At 54.7% G+C, this 19,387-nt stretch overlaps 5 protein-coding genes across 5 annotated transcripts; 2 read left to right on the forward strand and 3 right to left on the reverse strand.

Annotated features, from left to right (window-relative positions):
• Positions 1–209: 209 nt before the first annotated feature.
• On the reverse strand, positions 210–3,732 carry CC84DRAFT_451145 (uncharacterized protein). The gene is made up of 8 exons (XM_018186317.1): positions 3,144–3,732; positions 2,959–3,080; positions 2,662–2,898; positions 2,284–2,601; positions 1,095–2,232; positions 838–1,048; positions 633–778; positions 210–585 (listed from the first exon to the last, which is right to left on the reverse strand). The coding sequence occupies exons 1-8, from the start codon at positions 3,500–3,502 to the stop codon at positions 555–557; spliced, it is 2,562 nt and encodes an 853-aa protein (XP_018040065.1). The 5' UTR covers positions 3,503–3,732; the 3' UTR covers positions 210–554.
• A 2,094-nt stretch (positions 3,733–5,826) lies between these two features.
• CC84DRAFT_451433 (uncharacterized protein) lies at positions 5,827–7,002 on the forward strand. The gene is made up of 2 exons (XM_018186318.1): positions 5,827–6,512; positions 6,561–7,002. The coding sequence occupies exons 1-2, from the start codon at positions 5,943–5,945 to the stop codon at positions 6,918–6,920; spliced, it is 930 nt and encodes a 309-aa protein (XP_018040066.1). The 5' UTR covers positions 5,827–5,942; the 3' UTR covers positions 6,921–7,002.
• Positions 7,003–7,534: 532 nt separating this feature from the next.
• CC84DRAFT_451691 (phosphatidylethanolamine N-methyltransferase-like protein) lies at positions 7,535–11,330 on the forward strand. The gene is made up of 5 exons (XM_018186319.1): positions 7,535–7,849; positions 7,955–9,361; positions 9,468–10,644; positions 10,707–10,797; positions 10,876–11,330. Exons 1-5 carry the CDS (start codon positions 7,663–7,665, stop codon positions 10,924–10,926), a joined length of 2,913 nt encoding a protein of 970 aa, XP_018040067.1. The 5' UTR covers positions 7,535–7,662; the 3' UTR covers positions 10,927–11,330.
• Positions 11,331–11,508: 178 nt separating this feature from the next.
• Positions 11,509–15,940, reverse strand: CC84DRAFT_1235535 (ATP-dependent protease La; the record flags this gene model as incomplete). The annotated part of the gene is made up of 3 exons (XM_018183847.1): positions 11,509–14,590; positions 15,211–15,441; positions 15,509–15,940. 3 exons carry the CDS (start codon positions 15,938–15,940, stop codon positions 11,630–11,632), a joined length of 3,624 nt encoding a protein of 1,207 aa, XP_018040068.1. The 3' UTR covers positions 11,509–11,629.
• Positions 15,941–18,119: 2,179 nt separating this feature from the next.
• Positions 18,120–18,935, reverse strand: CC84DRAFT_1083712 (HET-domain-containing protein; the record flags this gene model as incomplete). The annotated part of the gene is made up of 1 exon (XM_018174016.1): positions 18,120–18,935. A coding segment is annotated over one exon (816 nt), but the record flags the coding sequence as incomplete, so codon positions are not given.
• Positions 18,936–19,387: the final 452 nt, after the last annotated feature.

Consider the following 19,387-nt stretch of genomic DNA (forward strand, 5'->3'; position numbering starts at 1 on the left):
TTCGGGGTGCTACAGAGCTCCCCGATCTCTCGCTTTGGCGGTGAAACGGAATCGCGAACGGACTCACACGTCGAATTAATGGGTGAAACAGGAAGCAACGCAGTGGCAAGGCTCTGGAGTCAGCTCTGGGAATGTGGAATGGTGCAATGTTGATAGGGTGCAGCGACTAAAGCGTTGGGGACGCCGCGGTTCACTCTGAAGACGCGTCACACGCAGAAAAGTAGAAACGCGGGGAAAAGGAACTGTCTGAAAGCCTTCAACGCAATGTTTAACGAGTGTATTGAAGCTGCGAGAGTATTCTAGAAGGACAGGTGCGGCGAGGCTGGATTTCGATGACCAGTCACCGGAAAGTAGAAAGAGCGGCGCCCAGCCAGCCAGACCAAAATCATTATGCTGTGCAACCTTGACACGCACGCTCTCTCGTGACGCATGCAATTTACATTCGCCTATATGCAGTGCTTTACACATCTTGCACGAGTCGGGCAGTGGCCCAGACGTATCTGTGCGGATTAGCCAAAAGAAAAAATCGAGGTCGTCGCTGTTGCCTGAAACACTTACGGGTAGTTGCGTTGGTACCAATTGACGCTGCGTTTGTCAGTGAGTTCTCGCCTCGGCTTGCCCAAAATGCTTACAATGTCTTGCGCCCTGCAATGCGGCTATGCGTAGCCCACGAGCCGCCGAGCATAATATTGTGCTTGCCATCAAAGAAGTCGGCCGTATAGCCAGGGTACAGCGGCATGGCTGAAAAGCCATCGTGCTTCTCCAAAACAGTGCTAGTCTGTCAAGCCCCAGTTAGTCGACTTGTCTCTTCTTGGGCTAATTGTGATAAAAGCATACCCATTCCCATGCGCCCCCCAAATCCGCTTGTCCACAGAGCTTATCGCCCTTTTCTGCCACGGAAATAGGATGCCAATGCTGGAACGCCGTGTTCGTCCCCTCTAAATCAATGAAGAGGTCGCCCGGCTTAGGATCAGAGCCCGTTCCAGAGCTGCCGTTCGACAAATGTTGGGATGGTGGCGACTCAGATACGCCGTTATTGATCAGATGCCTAGTTGATCAGCTGCAGATCGAAGAGACGAGACATCTGCGCTTACCCGTTCACGGCTGGGATCTTGTTTCCGTGGGTCTTCTCAAATTCTTGCGCCTTGCCATGTTCAACATAGTTGTAGATGCTTCGTGCTTCTTCCAAGGTAGGGATGCGCCCGCCCATCCACTGAGCACAGCTGGCTAACTCATCGTACGACGCTACCACTGGCCAGTCCAGGGCATAGTGGAGAGGGACAGTTCCAAATACTGTCCGGACGTATTTTCCCTGCATGACCTTGTCGATGCTGGAATTGATGCTATTGGTCCCATTCCGTCTGTTAACACCATTGACAACCACTTTAGCAGCAGGGTCTAGACCATCACACCAGGAGGCAGGAACTGCACATTTTCCAGTCTGCACGAGGTAATCAGCGTACTCACCGTTTGTGATAGGTCTGGCCTTGGCCTTGAACGATTTCACGCGCAGCGAACGAGTCGGTTTTTCGTTGTCCCAGCCAAAGTATCGCTTGGCAGCAGAACCGTCTTCCGGATCATCAAGTCCATCGCGGATCTCAGCTTCAGGGATGGTAAACCATTGGTTCTCGACTCTAGCTTTCTTTGACTTTCGAGCAAGCGCATCGAACGAAGGCATAACCGATCCAGGTGGTGGTAGGATTCTCTCACTCTGGATCAGCATGTAGAGGAGTGTCTCTAGATGCATAGCTTCGTGTTCAAATGCCAACCACAAAGCCCGGGACACTCTGGGGTTCTCATGCGCTGCGTTCGAATCATATAAGGCTTTCGTCCTCTTCCGAACGGCATCTTGGAATGCCAGAACTTCGTCACGCGGTGGCCAGGTCTCTGGGATCTCGCTGTGATCGTGACACTGTTCGGGGTTGTCCACATCAGGGTCGATGCCTCGTTCAAAGATTTTCGTGTAGGCGGCAGGCTCGGTGGGCTTTTCATCAGTTGCGCGGGTCAAGTGGATGTCAAGGAATGTCGGAATATGGCCCAGGTAGAAGATGACTGCGTTCCGTAGTTTGATGGGTTTTGACAATAGCGCTTCTGTGGGAACCATTTTCTGTGCGATGTCATCCCAAGCAGTCCAAAGCTCTCTCCATTCAGCAATTGATGGGACAGGTTTGGCAGCATATCGTTCCGGCTTAGTCGGGAAGAAGAAAGCCGGCTTGGAGACAAAGTGTAATCCTAGTTGTGTCAGTTGTCGAAATCATAATCCATTAGAACGCATGTAAGTACCGTAGTCACCCCTCGCGGTGCTGAATGTTGTGTTCGGGATGAGACCAGCCTCACTCCACAGATGCTCGATCTCCTCCTTGCTGAATTTCCAGCTTTCTTCGATGCGAATACGCTCGCCTTTCTTGATATGAACGCCGTCGATAATGACATCCTTCAACGGAGACACGAATGCACGATGGTAGCCATCCTTCTCCACGAACTCGCCACAATGTTCCCACTCGTGAGGCTTAAAAGCCTCAGTGCCCATGATTCGGTTGGCATTCTTGAGTCCATTGAGTGTGAAATCCCTAGTGACCCCATCTGTATCATTGTAGGCACCTGAGGGAAGGCGCAGAGTCAGTGATTAGGCAGCAGAAACACCGCAGTGGGCGAACTCACGGAACACGCGCTCCGGCTCCTTGCAGGAATCTATTCCGATCAACATCGTGTCGCCGGGCTGGAGTGCCTCACGGAAACCGGTGAGAAACGGAGGAACATCGGCGCGTGTGAAGTTGCCCAAGCTTGAACCAAGCCATAGGATAGTCTTGGGCTTCGCGCTGACCTTGGGAGATTTCAGCCACTCCAAGGCATGGTCGTATGTACCGTACAATCCCTTCAACTTGACATGCTGATAATCTATAGGAGGAATCAGTTCAGGTTAGTCACACCAGCGACACGCGAGCTAGATTCGCTTACTGGTCGGGATTTCGGCGAACGTTCGCTCGAGTTCTGGTAAAGAGAGATCGACTGCATAGTACTCGACGTCTTTTCCAAGGCGCTCAATGGCCTGCAGGAGTATGTTGACTTTACGCAGGTTGCTGCAAAGTATATTAGTATCGGCCTTGGGCGGCGTGGTGCTTCATTTACGGGCGGGCTCCTACCCGCTCCCCAGCTCCACGAGAACCGAACCGGCCTTAATTCTTTCAGCGATTTGATCGGCATAGGTGTCCAACACTTCAATCTCGGAATCGGTGAGATAGTAGTCCTTCACGTAGGTGATCTTCTCAAAGAGTCGCAGCCCTGCCTCATCGTACAATAGCATGGTAGGGAGAGTCTTCTCTCCGCCATGTTCAGGACGCAGACCATCTTTGATATCCTGTAGAATATCGAATTCGGTTGGACCGGGTCTGATATCGATGATTTCGGTCGAAGTTTTGGCGGACATTTTCTCGAATGACGTCTCCTTGAGGAATCGCAACGGACGGAGTCTAGCTCCTGACAGAGCTCGAGTAACGTCCATCGCAAAGGGCGGCTACGGTAGATATATATTCACGTAATAAAAGTAGGCGCTGTACACTCCAAAGATGGCGTAGCTCACGGTGATGGATCCGGTAGTGTTGGAAGGAAGAGGATCTCTCTATGCTGCAGTAGACGACAAGGGATGTACCACACTAGTGCAGTAGGGCGAATTATGCTCTAGCCACAGGACAAATCAAGCGGCGTCATATCTTCACGACTGGAGACGGTACGGCAGGAAGTGCTTATTCGCCGCCGCTCCGGGGTCGGTTAACCTCTCATCACTCGACTGACCCCTCGCAAAAGCCACATCGACTGTTTGACATGAAATTGAACTGGTGAAAGCGGCAGTGTACCCCCGCATTAAACTCGGCTTTTGGTCAAGCGTCCAAGAGGGGCATAGTGGCAAACATTGGTGGGTGGAGCATCTTGAACGATGACGTTCATGCGGTTCATGAGGGCTGATGGTAACGGGAGGCCGGAAGCGTAAGAGACGAGTTGGAAGGCTATGCAAGGGCAAGACTAGCGGGGTCCAGTCGACCCGCTACCCGTTTTGCGTTCTTCATTGTTTTATCGTGTTATTGGCCACAAGACGGCAACATGTGTACCCTCTGGAGCGGTTGCGGGGTTCCTTTTTCGTCAGGTACAGTAGTGCCGTGAGTGGCCCACGGTTTGACACATTTGATTGATCAGAGTCCCGATGCATTGCGGGATGGCGGCGAACTTGCGCAAATCCGTCTGCTGTGTGAGCGTCGAGATTGAGTGAGAACGCGGGGTCGTGGCGCGTCTCGCCCGCGGCATTGCATGTCGCGTCAGCACGAGGCGGGCACCCTCGGGCTAAGATGACTATTCAAGACACCTTGACGGAACACACAATTCCGATGCATGCAAGGATGCGTGATTATGGAAACACGTTCACTCAACGAAACGATGATGAGGGATTTGCAGGCGCATGCACGAGGATTAGTCATTGTGGTCTGAGGTGGGACTAGCGGATTTCTGATTATGTCCAGGTACGCTGGATCTCTGGGCAGGTGCCAACCCGATCACCCACTCTTCTCATCTTGGGAGCATCTTGTGCTGGCCAGGATGTACATTCGGTGAGATTTGGACACCCCGGAGAGCTTTTCGCCGCACGAAGCCAGCCCAGACTGGAGAGGTGTGTTCTCAAAGTCTAACCCGAAAAGGTATTCTAGTTATACTTCGTAGTCGACGAGCTGCGGAGTGAGCGATATGCTTACAGATCAAGAATCGTCGGCATTCCGCACTGGTAGAAGCTGAAGTGAGCTTGATTATTCGAAAGCAGCCGTCCGCTGACGTAATTATTCAGTCTGCGGTCTTGGATTGTGACCTGACCTGACTCGTTCAGGCGATTGAAGGATTCATCTTTCTCTACGACCAAAAGAGAGCCTTGGACGGACATGATCTCGTATCAAACCAGTGATCACACAGACTCTGCTGTGCTCTAATACACTGTGAATATTGGCAGTGTAGCTTTCTCAATCCTCCATGGGCCAGGTCAATCCTAGCATCACAGGCAACAGTAGTAGGTGCGAAGACCATTAATTCTCGATCTCGCCAAACTACTGCAAATCCGCCAAATTCGTCCCCGCAGCACGTGAGAACAATCCCGCACAGGGGTTTGACATGGCAGGATTACGGACTGAAGCAGCTACCACTCGTGACCAGACACTTCTCATCACATCCGCACACCCATTAAGAGATATCCAGCTGCTTGATGTGTCCCCAAAACTGTGGAACACTAACGACTCACATGACCCGCTCTCTCCACATAGGCATATCGGCGCAACGGTCAAAGCAACCCATTTGTTGCGAGAAGGTATTCAACCAGGCAAATATCACTGCTATGAACTTCAGATTCCGGGGAGCAGATTTGGTAGGTCTCTGCATATTGTGGAATACTACTGCAGGCTTGTTCATCGTTAGTCACCAGACAACATTTCATGGCTTCATTCCTTTGTTCTCGGATGTGGATTTCTTTCTTTTTGACCATGGCCGAACCCTGAACCACCTGCAAGCCACAGACAGGTTAGGCGGGACTGGAGAAGCGCTTGGACTCTTCTCTGCATTCAACCTTGAACGTGGGCCTGGATCATGCATCACGGGCTCGCTTTCCACCGGCGACGACTACGCCGCACTGCCATTGTTGCCATCAACGCCTACCGATGCGGAGAAATCAAAGAAACCCTGACAGGCGAGAATCTAGTCGCCATCTATTTGAGAATTAGGTTCCAGCTCGCCGTGGATATTGCACTTAAAAGAACTATAGGTCCTCTCCGAGCAAGGCAGAGCGTCGACCCTCTTCTTGTTGGCTCGCCCGGGACCAGCAATACACGGTAGGACTTCGAGCGCCACGCGGTCTGTTCGATGCTCCTTCTTGTTTCGAACAATCGTGTCTAGGAAACCAAGGTCTTTTCTGCGATATGGACTACGGAGTACGACCGGTCATTTCCTACTCACCAGATCGACTCTCCGATTGCTTTGACGCTTGTGTTCACAACACGCAGATGATGCATAACCTGGAAAAATGGGGTCCAGCACTTCATAACTTGCGTGGTCAGAAGGGCTATCTGGAAGGAATGCTATCTAAGACTGTGACAACGCTCAATGCCCTCCGCGACCGACAGACCCGTAACCAATGCATATTGAGCACCAACCCGACTCCCCGCACGAAACGGAAGAAGATTCAGCAGGACAGATGGAGAACGGACAAGACGATCCAGACATGCGAGAACGAGGAGAAAATCATACTCGACTGTCTCCGAGTTTGCGAGAACAACATTCAGACATTAGAAGCTATCATCTATCCGCCGGAATCGTCCTTGAACAGCGCAGAACACTACGGTAGCAACTCTTACGGGGAACTAGACACAGCCTCATTTGACTGGCAAGGCTGGACAGACGACCTGGTCATCTCTCCATTCGAGCGGACACGCACAGGTCCACTGCCGCTGGACGAGGTCTCACCCGATACGATGGCTGGCTGCACACAAGTAGATTTCAGACGTCCATCACCACTGCCTCGTCTAACTTTCTTTGAGCCCAGATCAGCATTTCTTGTGGCGCCGCCAAATTCCGCATACACCAAGTTCATGCCAAGGCCAGAAGCGACAACTTTCAAGCCAAGTGCTGCCCACATGCAACTGTCCGTCACGCAGCTGGCTAGGGAGTTGGACAAGCTCACTATTTCTGGCTTCTTGGCTTCGAAGCGTATGAGTTCGATCCACAGGCGTCGCTTCTCTGACGAGGCTATCGCATTTCGACGCTTCCCGAGCACCGTTGAACCTACACCCACACGGAAGGGCTCATCCTCGAGCTGGCCTGGCCAGCGTCGGCTTCGTGGGAATGAAGACAGAGGGTCTGCAGGCAAGGCCAGGCTCAAGAGGTGTATTTCTATCTGAGCACGTCACAGCAGGCATGCAGATGCCCCTGTGCGATGTTTGCGTTGTACATTATTTCCAATGGCACTCGACTGGCTCTGGTAAACGCTTCCGAAAGCAACACTCGCTTGAGAACTGCCGAGCGCGCGTGAGGCATTTGGCGCATCACATGCTGGCAGTACGTAATGATTCTTGGCCTGATTCTCTGTACATCCATGCAGTCAAATAAGAAAGATGCAAATGAAGAGCACATCATAGCGCTATGCGATGGTTTTTGGACGCTAGAGTTCACGATAGAGTACGGCGTGGGAGAAGTTGCGCGGTCGAGGCTTGGTGTTTGTGTCGTGTCAACAGCCCGCGCAGCTTGTGTCATGGCGGGGTCGGCAGCAGCGGCCGTTGCTGCTGCTTCCGCCCCGCCTAGCACGAGTTGGCTTGGATGTCCCAATTCCCGAAGTCGCCGTGAGAACGCTCCTTCTGCTCTCACGACGCCTTCACTCACTCGTTAGCACATTCAACATACCCGCTGGAGTTCAACACTCCATGGCTATATCCCCCTGCTGCCTTTGTCCATACGCAATTGCACGGGGCGCGCAAGCCGCACCCTAGCCCGCATCAACCCGCGCTCCACCACGCCCACCACACAGCGCACGCCTGCATTTAATAGCGTCTCCGCTTCGCCCAAACGCACACCAGGCCACGCCCACCCGAAATTGTGCGGCTGCGCAACTGCCCCTCCTTTTGCTGTTCTCCTCTGCATAGCATCATGGCGGACGCGTCTCACAGCACGAGCGCTGATGGCGGCACCCTGCGCGAACGGCCCTCGGCCAGACCGCTGCACCTGCACAACTCTGACGACGCAAGGCAAAAGGTGCTGGACCTGAATGAACAAGAGGCTAAGGACCAGAAACATGGCCCGAAGCGCACCTACGGCAGGACGCCAGACGGCACCGGTACGTTGACACGACGGCAGCGCCATGGAGCGTGAGAAAGTAGCCCACGAACGACGCAGTGAGTAGTGGCAGGTAGTACGCCCGATGCTAACATGTCGACCGCAGTCTTCATTGTGCCGCAAACCCACGACATGGTATCGCAGCTTCTTTCGCCCTCGCAACCAAAGAACCTGTCTGACCTTGTCGTCCTCGCTGTCCTCGCTGGTCTGATTTTCCTGCTGTACGCACTGCCCAGAAGCGCCCGCAAGCCTGTCTTCGCCGTCATCTTTCTATTCTGGCGTGCGGCCTACAATGTAGGCATTGGCTGGCTCCTGCACATGCAGTCCAATCACAACCGTCTGGTCCTCTGGGCGAAGAACTCGCACCTCTTCGAGAATCCAGACCTAGGCGCAAACAAGCACCGCACGCTATACAAGCTGCTCAAGCGCGAAATGGAGACCAAGATCCCCCAGGACTACAAGTTCGAAGAAGCCCCGCTCGAATACAATACGTGGCTGCTCTTCAGACGGGTCGTAGACCTCATCCTCATGTGTGACTTCGTCTCGTACTGCCTCTTCGCCATAGCCTGCTTCAACCGCCCAGACGAGAGCTGGGGCTTGTGGCTGCTGCGATGGGCCACTGGCATCCTACTTTTCCTCTTCAACCTGTGGGTCAAACTCGACGCCCATAGGGTGGTGAAAGACTTCGCATGGTACTGGGGGGATTTCTTCTACCTTATTGACCAGCAACTTACCTTTGACGGAGTCTTCGAGATGGCTCCGCATCCTATGTATTCAGTGGGATACGCAGGATACTACGGTATATCTATGATGGCCTCGAGTTACGCTGTCCTGTGCATCTCCGTAGTCGCACACGCCGCGCAATTTGCCTTCTTGACTTTCGTGGAAAATCCACACATCGACAAGACGTACAACACGCCACCGCCCAGAAAGCGCCAACAGTCCCAAAGCATCCACCGAGACGAACGTCCGATGTCTGGTCACTCCGACGCCACATTCCTCGATGGAACCCCCCTCAATGAGTCTGACGGGCAGCCCTCGCAGATTCACAACATCGTAGGTCCACTAAACACCGATTTCCATCGCTCATTAGATACAAGCGCAGTCTTGTTCACCCTGTACATGTTTTGCTTTGCAACTATGACACCGAATACGTGGCCGGTGCGCACCTTTTTCCTCGTAAATGCTTTCATTTGGAGGCTTTGGTACGCGCTCGGGCTTGGTTACATTCTAGATCGACAGTCTAAAAAGAAGAATTGGACGCGCCATTTCATCAAGTATGGAGACAGCAAAGAAGAAGCGTGGCGGCAATGGAAGTACCTGTACCACCTTAGCATGACTTTAAGTCACGTCAGCTTCGCCGCTGCGGCTTGGAAGATGTACACCCTTCCGTCAGACTGGACGTATGGATGGACCCTACTTCGACATGTCCTCGGGGTCAGCCTCGTCGCCCTGCAGGTTTGGGTCGCCTCCAGCATCTACGAATCACTGGGAGAGTTCGGTTGGTTTTGCGGTGAGTCAACCACCGCGTGCAAAGTTGACATCTCTTGCCTTTCCCTCTTGGCTAAGACATGTACCACCCTATCATAACTCACACTAACTTTGTACCCTCATCGCAGGAGACTTCTTCTTCGACCCACCCTCAAAGAACCTTACATACTCCGGCATTTACCGCTTCCTGAATAACCCTGAACGAGTCCTCGGTCTCGCTGGCGTTTGGGGTGTTGCGCTGATCACATGGAGTCTGCCCATGTTCTACCTCGCTGGAACTGCGCACATTCTGAACCTCGTCTTCTTACAATTTGTGGAGCGTCCGCACATGCAAAAGCTCTACGGCGAGAAACTGCGCCTTACTTCGGGCGTAAGCAAGACCCTCAGGCAGGCTCTCCCCAGTCCCGTTCGCAACTGGCAGTCAGCGGCAGACGAATACCTCAACTCGACCGTGGAATTCATCGAAGAGGTCATCGAAAGCGCCAGACCCAAGCTCGCTGCAGGTGTTGATACCTTCTTCAAGGATAGTACTGCGCTATTCAAATCCTACCCGGCACGCATATCCATCACCCGCCTAGCTCCCGAACTAGCCGGAGTAGACCCAACACAGTATAAGCTCGAGATTGAGGGCTCGCGCCTGTCGCCTTACATGGAATTCCAAAAGGGCCACGCGCGGGAAGGCTCAATGGCACGTACACCCGCCGAGCGGACCAGCGATTTCGACAAGCTCATGCTGGAATACGGTGCCCCCATCAAGGTCCGCTGGCAGGCTCCTCTCAATCATAGCAACAAGGACTGGATCGGCCTTTACATGGTCGCCGACAATGCGTCGCGCGAGGTCACCCGCATCGGTAGCAACGGGCGCTGGATTGCAACCAATAAAGGTGTCCACGACACCTCCCGCGCCGAAGAAGGCATCCTCGTGTCCGACAAGATCATGCCCGCCTCCGCCCGCAAAGATGCAGAGGTAGACTGCTACACGGGCGAAGTCGAATTCCGCGGCGACAAGCTCTGGTGGACTACCGGCGTGTTCGAGTTTCGATACCACCACAACGGCAAACACAATGTCCTCGCCATCTCACAAGCCTTCGAGACACGCATCCCGCGCTTCGACGAGGAAGACGTTGAGCTTGATGTCAACGGGACAATTCGCGAGCCCGTGGAGCGCGCGCTGCTGCCGGTTGTGCAGAACTGCTTTGACAGAGATCCAGAGATTGCGCCGAGCACGGCGGATGAGCCGTTTGGCAGCTTGGTCGAGCGGGATGGGAAGTATTCCCGCAGAGTCGTGTTCGCGGTGCATCAAATGTGAGTGCATCCCCCTCCCTATTCAGTCTTTTCTCGCAGTATTTGTAGCTAACGCAACATAGGTTCGGCATCGAGTTCGCACCCGAAGTCGTCCAGGCCGATGGTACGGTGCGCAACCTCGCATGGCGCATTTGCAATGCAAAGAAAGTCCTGGTACGTCTCCCTTTTCCCACCCCACTCCTTTACCTTCCAACCTCCCCCTTCATCACTGTACCGTACTGAACCCCACAGGCGCCATATAGCATGTCCCGCACAGGAAGCAACACGCCTGAGCTGCGGTAGCTCCAATTCAGTTCTCCAAAGCCCGTTCCCGTCTCAATCTAGCCTTTGTTTGTCCCGCCTCTACCACGCACTGACCCACCACGCACGCTTTGTCCCGCCACCCCAGCCGCTCGGCGGTACTAGTGGTCTTCTAAAACAAGCCGCGACGCCAATGTACCGTGCACGTGGGAATGTGGAGAGGCTGGCTGTGTGGGCATTGAGAGCTGGCGCGGCGGACGGGTGTGGTGGAAGGGGTCATTGGTTTCCTTTTTGGTTTTTTCGGGAGGGCGGGCAGCGAGCGGATAGAATATTGGGATTGCTTGTGAAGCGTTGTAGTGCATTGAGCGGATTGGGCGGTCGGAGGGGCAGGAGGAAAGCAAGGTATGGAAAAGCCAGGTAGCGAGGTGCAGATACGTACACATATACGTACACATACGTACACAACGATTTCGTGAATGAGTGTTGGCAAATCTCCGCTGCATTGCTTGTCCAGCTGTGTGTGTAAAAGGTCAAATGACAGTGCAGCAGTGAGGTAAAGAGTGACAAATAGATTTACAACCCGCTAAATCAACGACCCAAACGCCGCCCTGCCATACCTAAATGCTAAAGAGCGAATGCAGCCAGTAACTATATGTACAACCTCACAGACTCCCCTTGCCGCAGATCCAGCGCATCTGCTCCCCCTTTCCCGTCTCGAAACCCATACACATCATGCATCCTCGCCTCACAGCCTGCTCTCCCATCCAGCCTCCCGCCCCTCCCACCGCTCGGGCCACACCAACCCAAGTGCCTCCCAGATATGCCCCACAAACTCGATCTTGAGTCCTTCCAGTACCTCGGCCGGTAGATCCCGAGCGTCCTTTCTGTTCGCCTCGGGCAGGAGTACCCTTTCCACGCCCGCCCTCAACGCACCTATCAACTTCTCCTTGATCCCGCCAACGGGGAGAACGCGGCCCCGGAGGGACACTTCGCCCGTCATCGCAAGGGTAGGCGGGACGGGCTTGCCGCTGAAGAGCGAGATGAGGGCGATGGTGTGCGCCAACCCGGCGGACGGGCCGTCTTTGGGAATCGCACCAGAGGGACAGTGGACGTGGATGGCGCGCGACTTCATTACGTCTTCGTCTGCGGAGGCGGCGAGGCCGAGCTCGAAAGCGTGCGATTTCACCCAGGACAGCGCGACTTCCACGCTCTCCTTGAGCACGTCGCCCAGTTTGCCGGTGAGCTGCACGCGCCCGGACCCAGGCATGTCCGCGATCTCGATGAACAGGATGCTGCCCTGCCCGCCGGATGAGTACGCAACCAGCCCGGTCACCACGCCGGGGCGGGCATGCTGCTCAGTCAGTTCCTCTGCGAAGCGCTCAATGCCGAGGATGGCGTCCAAGTCGGACAGCGTGACGGCAGGGTTGTACGCCGCGAGGGTATCGGTGTCCTTTGCAGTTGCGTACTCGACGGCTTTGGAGCGACACACGCTGCCGATTTCGCGCTCGAGGTTGCGCACGCCGGCTTCGCGCGTGTAGGCTGTGATGATCTTGTCGAGGACGTCCGTCGGGATGAGGACTTCTTCGCTATGTAGCCCGTTGGTTGTGATTTGCTTGGGGATGAGGTGGCGCTCTGCGATGTTGCGCTTCTCCAGCGTTGTATAGCCGCTGAGCTGAATGGTCTCCATGCGGTCGAGGAGCGGTGGGGGGATGGTGTCAAGGGAGTTCGCCGTGGCGATGAAGAGGACTTTGGATAGGTCGATGGGGATGTTGACGTAGTGGTCTGTGAAGGTGTGATTCTGCTCTGGGTCGAGGACCTCGAGCATCGCTGCGGAGGGGTCGCCGTTGTAGTTTGACGTGCCTAGCTTGTCGATTTCGTCGAGGAGGAAGACGGGGTTTGAGACGGCAACTTTCTTGAGGCCGTTGACAACGAGGCCCGGCATGGCGGCCACGTAGGTGCGGCGGTGGCCGCGGATTTCGGCTTCGTCGCGCACGCCACCGAGGGAGATACGGTGGAACTTGCGGCCGAGGGCGGTTGCGATGGATTTTGCGAGTGACGTCTTTCCGGTGCCGGGAGGGCCGACGAGCAGGAGGATGGGCGACTTGTCGACCATGCGCTTCTTCTCCATCAATCGCATCTCTTCCTCTGTGGGCTCTCGCGTGGGCTTCTCGTCTAAGTCTTCTTCCTTTTCATCCTTCTCCTCCTTGGGATGCGCTGCATCAGCAAGGGTCCGAATCTGCTCGTCGAGACTCTTGTTGGCGTGCTCCTTGAGCTTGAGCACAGCCAAATACTCCAACAGTCGCTTCTTAATCTTCTCCAGCCCATAGTGGTCGTCATCGAGCTGCTTCTTAGCCTTGATCAGCGTCTTCGCATCCAGCTGGTCGGCCGTAGTCTTTGTCCACGGAATCTCGGCGAGGTTCTCCAGGTAATTCCGGCAGACCTGGTATTCGGCCTGTGCTGGGTTCATCTTGGACAGGCGCTGGAGCTCTCGCTGTGCTACCTTGTCCGCCTCAGGCGAAAGCTGTGCGTCTTGCAGCCTCTTCTTGAGCTCATCTACCTCGTTGGGCTCGTCGTCTCCCACGTTCGCTCCTCCGCCTGGAAGCCCGCCCGGGAAACCAGGGGGCATATTCGAGCCCTTCAAGCCTCGTCTTTGCAGGGCTTCCTGCTGCAGTCTCCGCAGCTGGTCAATGTCGAAGCTGCCCGTCGGCACAGGCACGGCAGCGGTTGTGACCGTTATCCGCGTGCTGCCCTGTATGTTTGTGATTTGGCGCTGGAGTATCTCGATGACTTTGTCCACCCGCTCCTTCACATCAACCGCTGCCAGCACGCGCAGCTTCTCTTCGTGCGTGCAATCCACCACGTTGGCCATGAAGTCAGCCAGCGATCCCGCTTCGGTCAAGTCTTTCCGCGCGATGAACAGCTCCAGTCTCCGTGCGACGATGGGCGAGAGCGACACGGCCGGGGCGCGTGGCAGTATGGATGACAGGCGGACGAGGGCGAGCAGTTCGCGCGACAGCTGCTTGAGCAGGTTGAACTGCGACTCGAATTCGGGGTTGTCCAGGTCCACTGGGAGAGTCAGTTTGCATTCGTCCGGCACGGCCTGGGACGATGGCGTGTACATACCAAACTCGTCGACAGCCTCCAGCTCGCCCTCAAAGTACGGCCGGTCCTGCACCACATCCACAACCCGCACCCGCTCCAGGCCCTCGACCACCAGACTCAGCTCGCCCTGCCGTCGCCCCTGGACCCCGCTGACCTTGGCCACACACGCATACCCAAAGACATCCTTCTTGGTCGCATTGACCGGGTCCGTCTCATACAGATTCTCTCTTCCGCCCTTCTTGCCGCCGTCCTCAATCAGCAGCTTCCCGTCGCGCGGCGACACGTCGGGCGAGTTGAGCGGCACGCAGGCGACGGTGATGGCGGCATCGGGTTTCGCCGTTGGGGAGATGCTGTAGATCTTTGCGAGGATGGCGGCGATGTCGGAGCGGTTGGCGATGGGGATCTTGAGCGTGGTTGCGGGGAGGACGGCGAGCGGTGCGGCGAGCGGGATGAGGGGGAGCACGCGCGCACTGGTTTTGGACGACGACTTGCCCATCGTGGGTGCGTTGCTGCGTTCTGTGCGGAGGCAGGAAGTGCGGGTGAGGCAATGGGAGGGTTCCCCAGACACGCAAGACGTCAGCGGAGCGGCTCCGCGATGGGGGGACTGTTAGCGGTGGCGCGCTGCCCGTGAATAGCCCGACTCTCGACAGCTCCACGAGTGGTGGTATCACAAGGTGCGCGGAGGCCGAGGCAGATGCAGAGCGCCGGGAACTGCAAGTGCAGAGGGTGAATATATCCAGGCCGGAGGGGGCGCGCTGCTGCGGGTTCCAGAAGGTGCGATGGCGAGCTCGCGGCGTCGCGAGCCACGGTTCAGGCCGAGGTTATGAGAGTAGCGCTGCGCTACACGACCATCTGATAACAACCGCGACATCATGTGCAATGCCATCGACTACCCACGCCCGCAATTCCGAATGGCACGTATGCATCATCTGCGCAGATGCATCCTGAAATCCAGACAAGCCCATGCATCGAACTCATCCGACATAGTCGAACCAACAATGTCGTCGTGGTCCTACTCGAGACTCATTTCCTTTCCTATCTGGGCCAACAAGTCCAGCCCACGCCATAGCGCTCCCACAGCAATCCGTCCGAAATGTCTCCCCAGAATCAAAATACATAGCTCTGACCATGCTTCATGCCACAGACTTGGAGCCCAGCACGCTTCAAACCCTCAATCCACTAAACCCCGCACTTCACAGCATGGAGACTAATCCCCTGACTAACCCCATACGCATAGCTCCCCTTATACCCATCATGCTCATACATCGCCCTCTGACTATCTACCCTTCCCTTTTCTCCCTCCTTGGTCCCCTTGACTGTAACCTCAGCCCGCAGCTTGAGCACCACCTCCCCGCACGTCGGGAAAGTATACGGGGCCGCAGGCACAGAAGCGTTGAAAGCGACCTCGTCATTGCCCGTGTGCAAGGGCCCAATTACCTTGATGCTGTCGACGCGCTTAGGAGTAGTTAGCAGAGTGAAACGATGTAAGCTGTTATGCAAGGGGTAGTAAAGGGACGCAGACCTTGTCAGCCCCAGGGACATCGTACTCAAACTTCCACCCCACCTCCACCCCCTCGTCCAGATCATATGTCGCCAGCGCCCTCGTCCCGTTCCGGCCCAGCACGATCTGGAACTCGGCCGGTGCGCTGATGTTCAGCGTGACGTCGCAGTAGCGCGACGAGGGCTCGCCGAGATCCGCTGCGAGCCCAACTGCCAGCCATGGATACGTGACGTGCTTGTAGAACTCCTTGTTTCCGTTGATGTCCAATCCGTACGAGACGCGCGTGGGAAAGCTGTCGCGGGGGGCGGTGAGAGGTGGACAGCCCGGGCCGCTGAGGGAGAGGATGTGCGCATCGGGGGCGGAGAAGGGTTTAGGGACGGTAGAAGATGGGACAACAAGGGCGGCGGTAGACGCCACCAAGGCCGGGAACATCAATGCGAGGGATAGCTTCATGGTTGAAGGCGTGAGAATGGTGCGTCTTGCCCGCTGATGAGAGGAGGTCAGGTTGCGCGGGCTCAACCATTATGTACTCTACAGTGCTGCGTCCCCCATCGATGGGCCTTCTCGACGGGCATCCGTCTCGGCAGAACATTTCGATTCGTCTGCTGCTCACTCATGCTGCCGTCGAGGCGTGTTCATCTGGATGAAGGCCGAACCCCTCTCCCCACCGCTGCGGCTGCGCTTGGCGCATCGGGCTTTTCTAGCCTCCGCATGTACCCTCGAGGGATCGAATGGCGTGGGCTTCATGTCCAGACCTCTACCTCAATCTGCTAAACCTCTGGAAACGCCGCCCTGAAAAGCTTTCGTACAGGCACTGCGGAAGTGAATGGGCCAGGCTCCCCGGAAGCTTCCTTGCGCTCGTCGATTCTAAAGACAGTCGCACTTGTCGTGTACCTCCCTTGGATGTTGCACGATATGCCGCACTGCGTCTATAACTAGCTTCCAGATTGATTCGCGTCACTCGATACAACATATGCTATGGCAAAATGCATCCTGACAACAGAAGACTGGACAACCTCGTGCCTGTCATATTTCACTCAAATGGCCGAAATGGGCTGCTGTAGGTGTCTAAGCTCCGCCTAGCTTCTTTACCACACCGGCAGCCTCTACTCTTTACCGTGATTCTTCGGCCCTAGTCTGTGTGATTCCAACGTCTTGCATCAACCGATCTTGTTCTTCCAGACTCATATCCTTCCCACTGGTAAATATTGGATTACATTCGTCCCTAGCTTTTGGGATGACCCAGGGCACATTAGTTGGTTGCTTCGATTGTTGCCGTTCGAGCACTCCACACTTCACAGCATGCAAACCGACCCCTGGCTAAAGAAGCATAACTCTCCTTACACCCATCACGCTCGAACTTGGCCTCTGGCTATCCATCTTTTTCTTCGAGATCCAGCCTCTCCTTCGGGAACGGTGGCATTCTCTTCACTGAGTTTATGTCAGGAACCCATGATCTTGGTTTAAATGGCTCGGTTTTTAATGGTAGGAGAGATGCGCCAGCCAAACGAAAACCCCCTGTGTTATCATCCACCCTGTCCTGGGAAAATGACGTGGGCGAGTAATATGAATCCGATGGAGGGTCATGCGCTTTTGCGACTTGTCTAGGAGGGTCAGAATAGCCCGGCGACAACGGCATGATGTACCTCGCTGACGCCGGCCTGGTGCTTCCTATTGGATCGTGCAGTGCAGACGAGACCCGAAGATTCCGGAACTTGACTTCGAAAAGAAGGTTACTTCGGTACAGCGTCTGCGTCACGCTCATGGTACCTTTAATGCCAGTGCGCATGCTCGCAGCACCTGTGCCCTGGATCTTGATCATGAAGAGTTTCGATTCATCGCAGCATACGGTCTGATCGTGTTGACTAGCGGGACGCCACACTCTTTCCAGGTAGGACTTCCTCGCCTCCAGTGGTAGCGGTTCAAAGCTCGGCTCTATATTGGAAAAACAGGACCAAGGCCTCAGCATATGATCCAACCCGAAAAGAAGGTTCGCTTCAAATTTTGCATCAGCTGACCTGTATGTCGCGAAGCCAATGAAAAACCGACGTCCGTTCGTCATCATCAGTCTGTGTGTGTTGCTCCAGAGATAGCCCGGTGATACTGTCTGTCGCTGAAGATGTAGCAACGAATCTGGAAGCCGAATTGCATGCCTGTGTAACTTTCTGATGCAATCGTGAAATCGGTGAATATTGTGTGCCAGATAAACTTCGTCTTGAGAGGGGATGATTTTCCAATCCCTGTGCAGCTCTGGCAATTGTGTGCAGTCAGTCCGCGCGTAGACGGAACCGCCAAGAAGTCGAAGCTCGATGCTTATCATATTCGAATCACCTTGGTCTATACAGTACAATGGCGTTTTGAACGGGTGAAAGGGACCCGAGCCGAGCAATGGAGTGGTAAGTTTCACGCCTTTGCTGGTGACAGTCACCTCGTCATTGTAAACAGTCGGGTGCATTGGAGTTATTTGAGAAGCATGTCGAAAATGGCATGGGCCACATGCGAACACCCCATGCAGGTTCGATTTAAGGCTGGAGTCGAAGAATGGTGCGTCTTCTGGGGTGCTTCGCTTCAGGTCCTCCAAATCGAGGTAATTGTCTTCTGTACAAAACTCGGTATTGTCGAAAGATAGCTTCCACGCAAACAAGGTCAGATCGCTGCTTTGTTTGATGATTTCTTCCTGCAGACGTATAAATGCCCGCCCGCCTTCTCCTCTTTTCAAATACATGTGCGGTATATCAAAGATTCCAATCAGGCAATAGGCCATGTCTTCTTTTTTACTTGTCCTCCTGTCAGATGCCCACGACATCTTTTGGCATGCAGGGGTTGCATTCAGCCATCTTTTGATGTCCTTACGCTTATTGAGCTTGAGCAGTGTAGCATCTATGCGTGTAATAGCGGCAAGTTCCTTGCTTCGGTCCTGAAATGAATGGCCACCATAGACACCTGGAGTGTACTCGTTTCTGCTGCCGCAACCGATCCAGTCTTTGTCGTAAAATAAGACAACTTCTGGAGCTATCAACTCCTGAAGCGTCCATCCTCTTTTGAACCACTCAGAGGGTTTGTCGCTTTCGAAAGGGTTGGCCTCTTCCAAGTACGCGATACAGACATGGGATCTCGCATACCAGTCATACATGGAATTGATGGCCTCCGAATGTTCTTCGTTATTGTTGTTGTCGATACAACAGCTATCGATCCAGATCCATTCGAGATCGAGCACAAGCTTTTGTGATAGATCGCGAACAGCCTCGCAGGCCTTGTCGATCTTCTCGTATCCTTTCTCGTCGCCCGTTCCGGCAAGAAATTCTCTGTGCGATATCTCAAGCGCGCGATACTTTCCATTCCGTTGAACATGCATCCATCTGTGTGATAATATGGCGTAAAGCGGCACTGACTCTGATTCGTAGAATTCCTTGAATTCTTTCCTTCGGACATGGAGTAGCCGAATCATTGCTTTCGGTCTGGTCTCGTCGACTTCGTTGCTGTGGGCGGCCGGATGATGATATCGTTGCGAATAGCACACGCCTCACCAGAGGCGCTTGCGATCGAGATATAGGGTTGACCACGACGCCCACTTGCTGACGAAGCAAGGCTGCAGCTTTGCATGGCTTAGCGAATTCGAAGGGCTCAGCCTCCGCACCGGTGAGGAGGCAGTCCAACGGCACATTGACAACAAATAAAGCAAAAGTTGTAATTCATTCCTCGTGCTTGTGAGGTGATGGAAATGAATTTGTGTAGGGCAAGAGCGAATGCAACACTCGCTCGAACCTTCCGCGCCGCACCCCGCACTCGACCGGCGTAAGACTGTCTTCTCGGATTCTGCAAGATGGTCTGCATCCACATCACTTTTATGGGACCTGCTGCTTGCTCTCCAGGCCACCAAAGAAATGCTTCCACATCTAG

The sequence above is a fragment of the Paraphaeosphaeria sporulosa genome, assembly GCF_001642045.1.
Source record: "Paraphaeosphaeria sporulosa strain AP3s5-JAC2a unplaced genomic scaffold CC84scaffold_2, whole genome shotgun sequence".
NCBI classification, from domain to species: domain Eukaryota; kingdom Fungi; phylum Ascomycota; class Dothideomycetes; order Pleosporales; family Didymosphaeriaceae; genus Paraphaeosphaeria; species Paraphaeosphaeria sporulosa.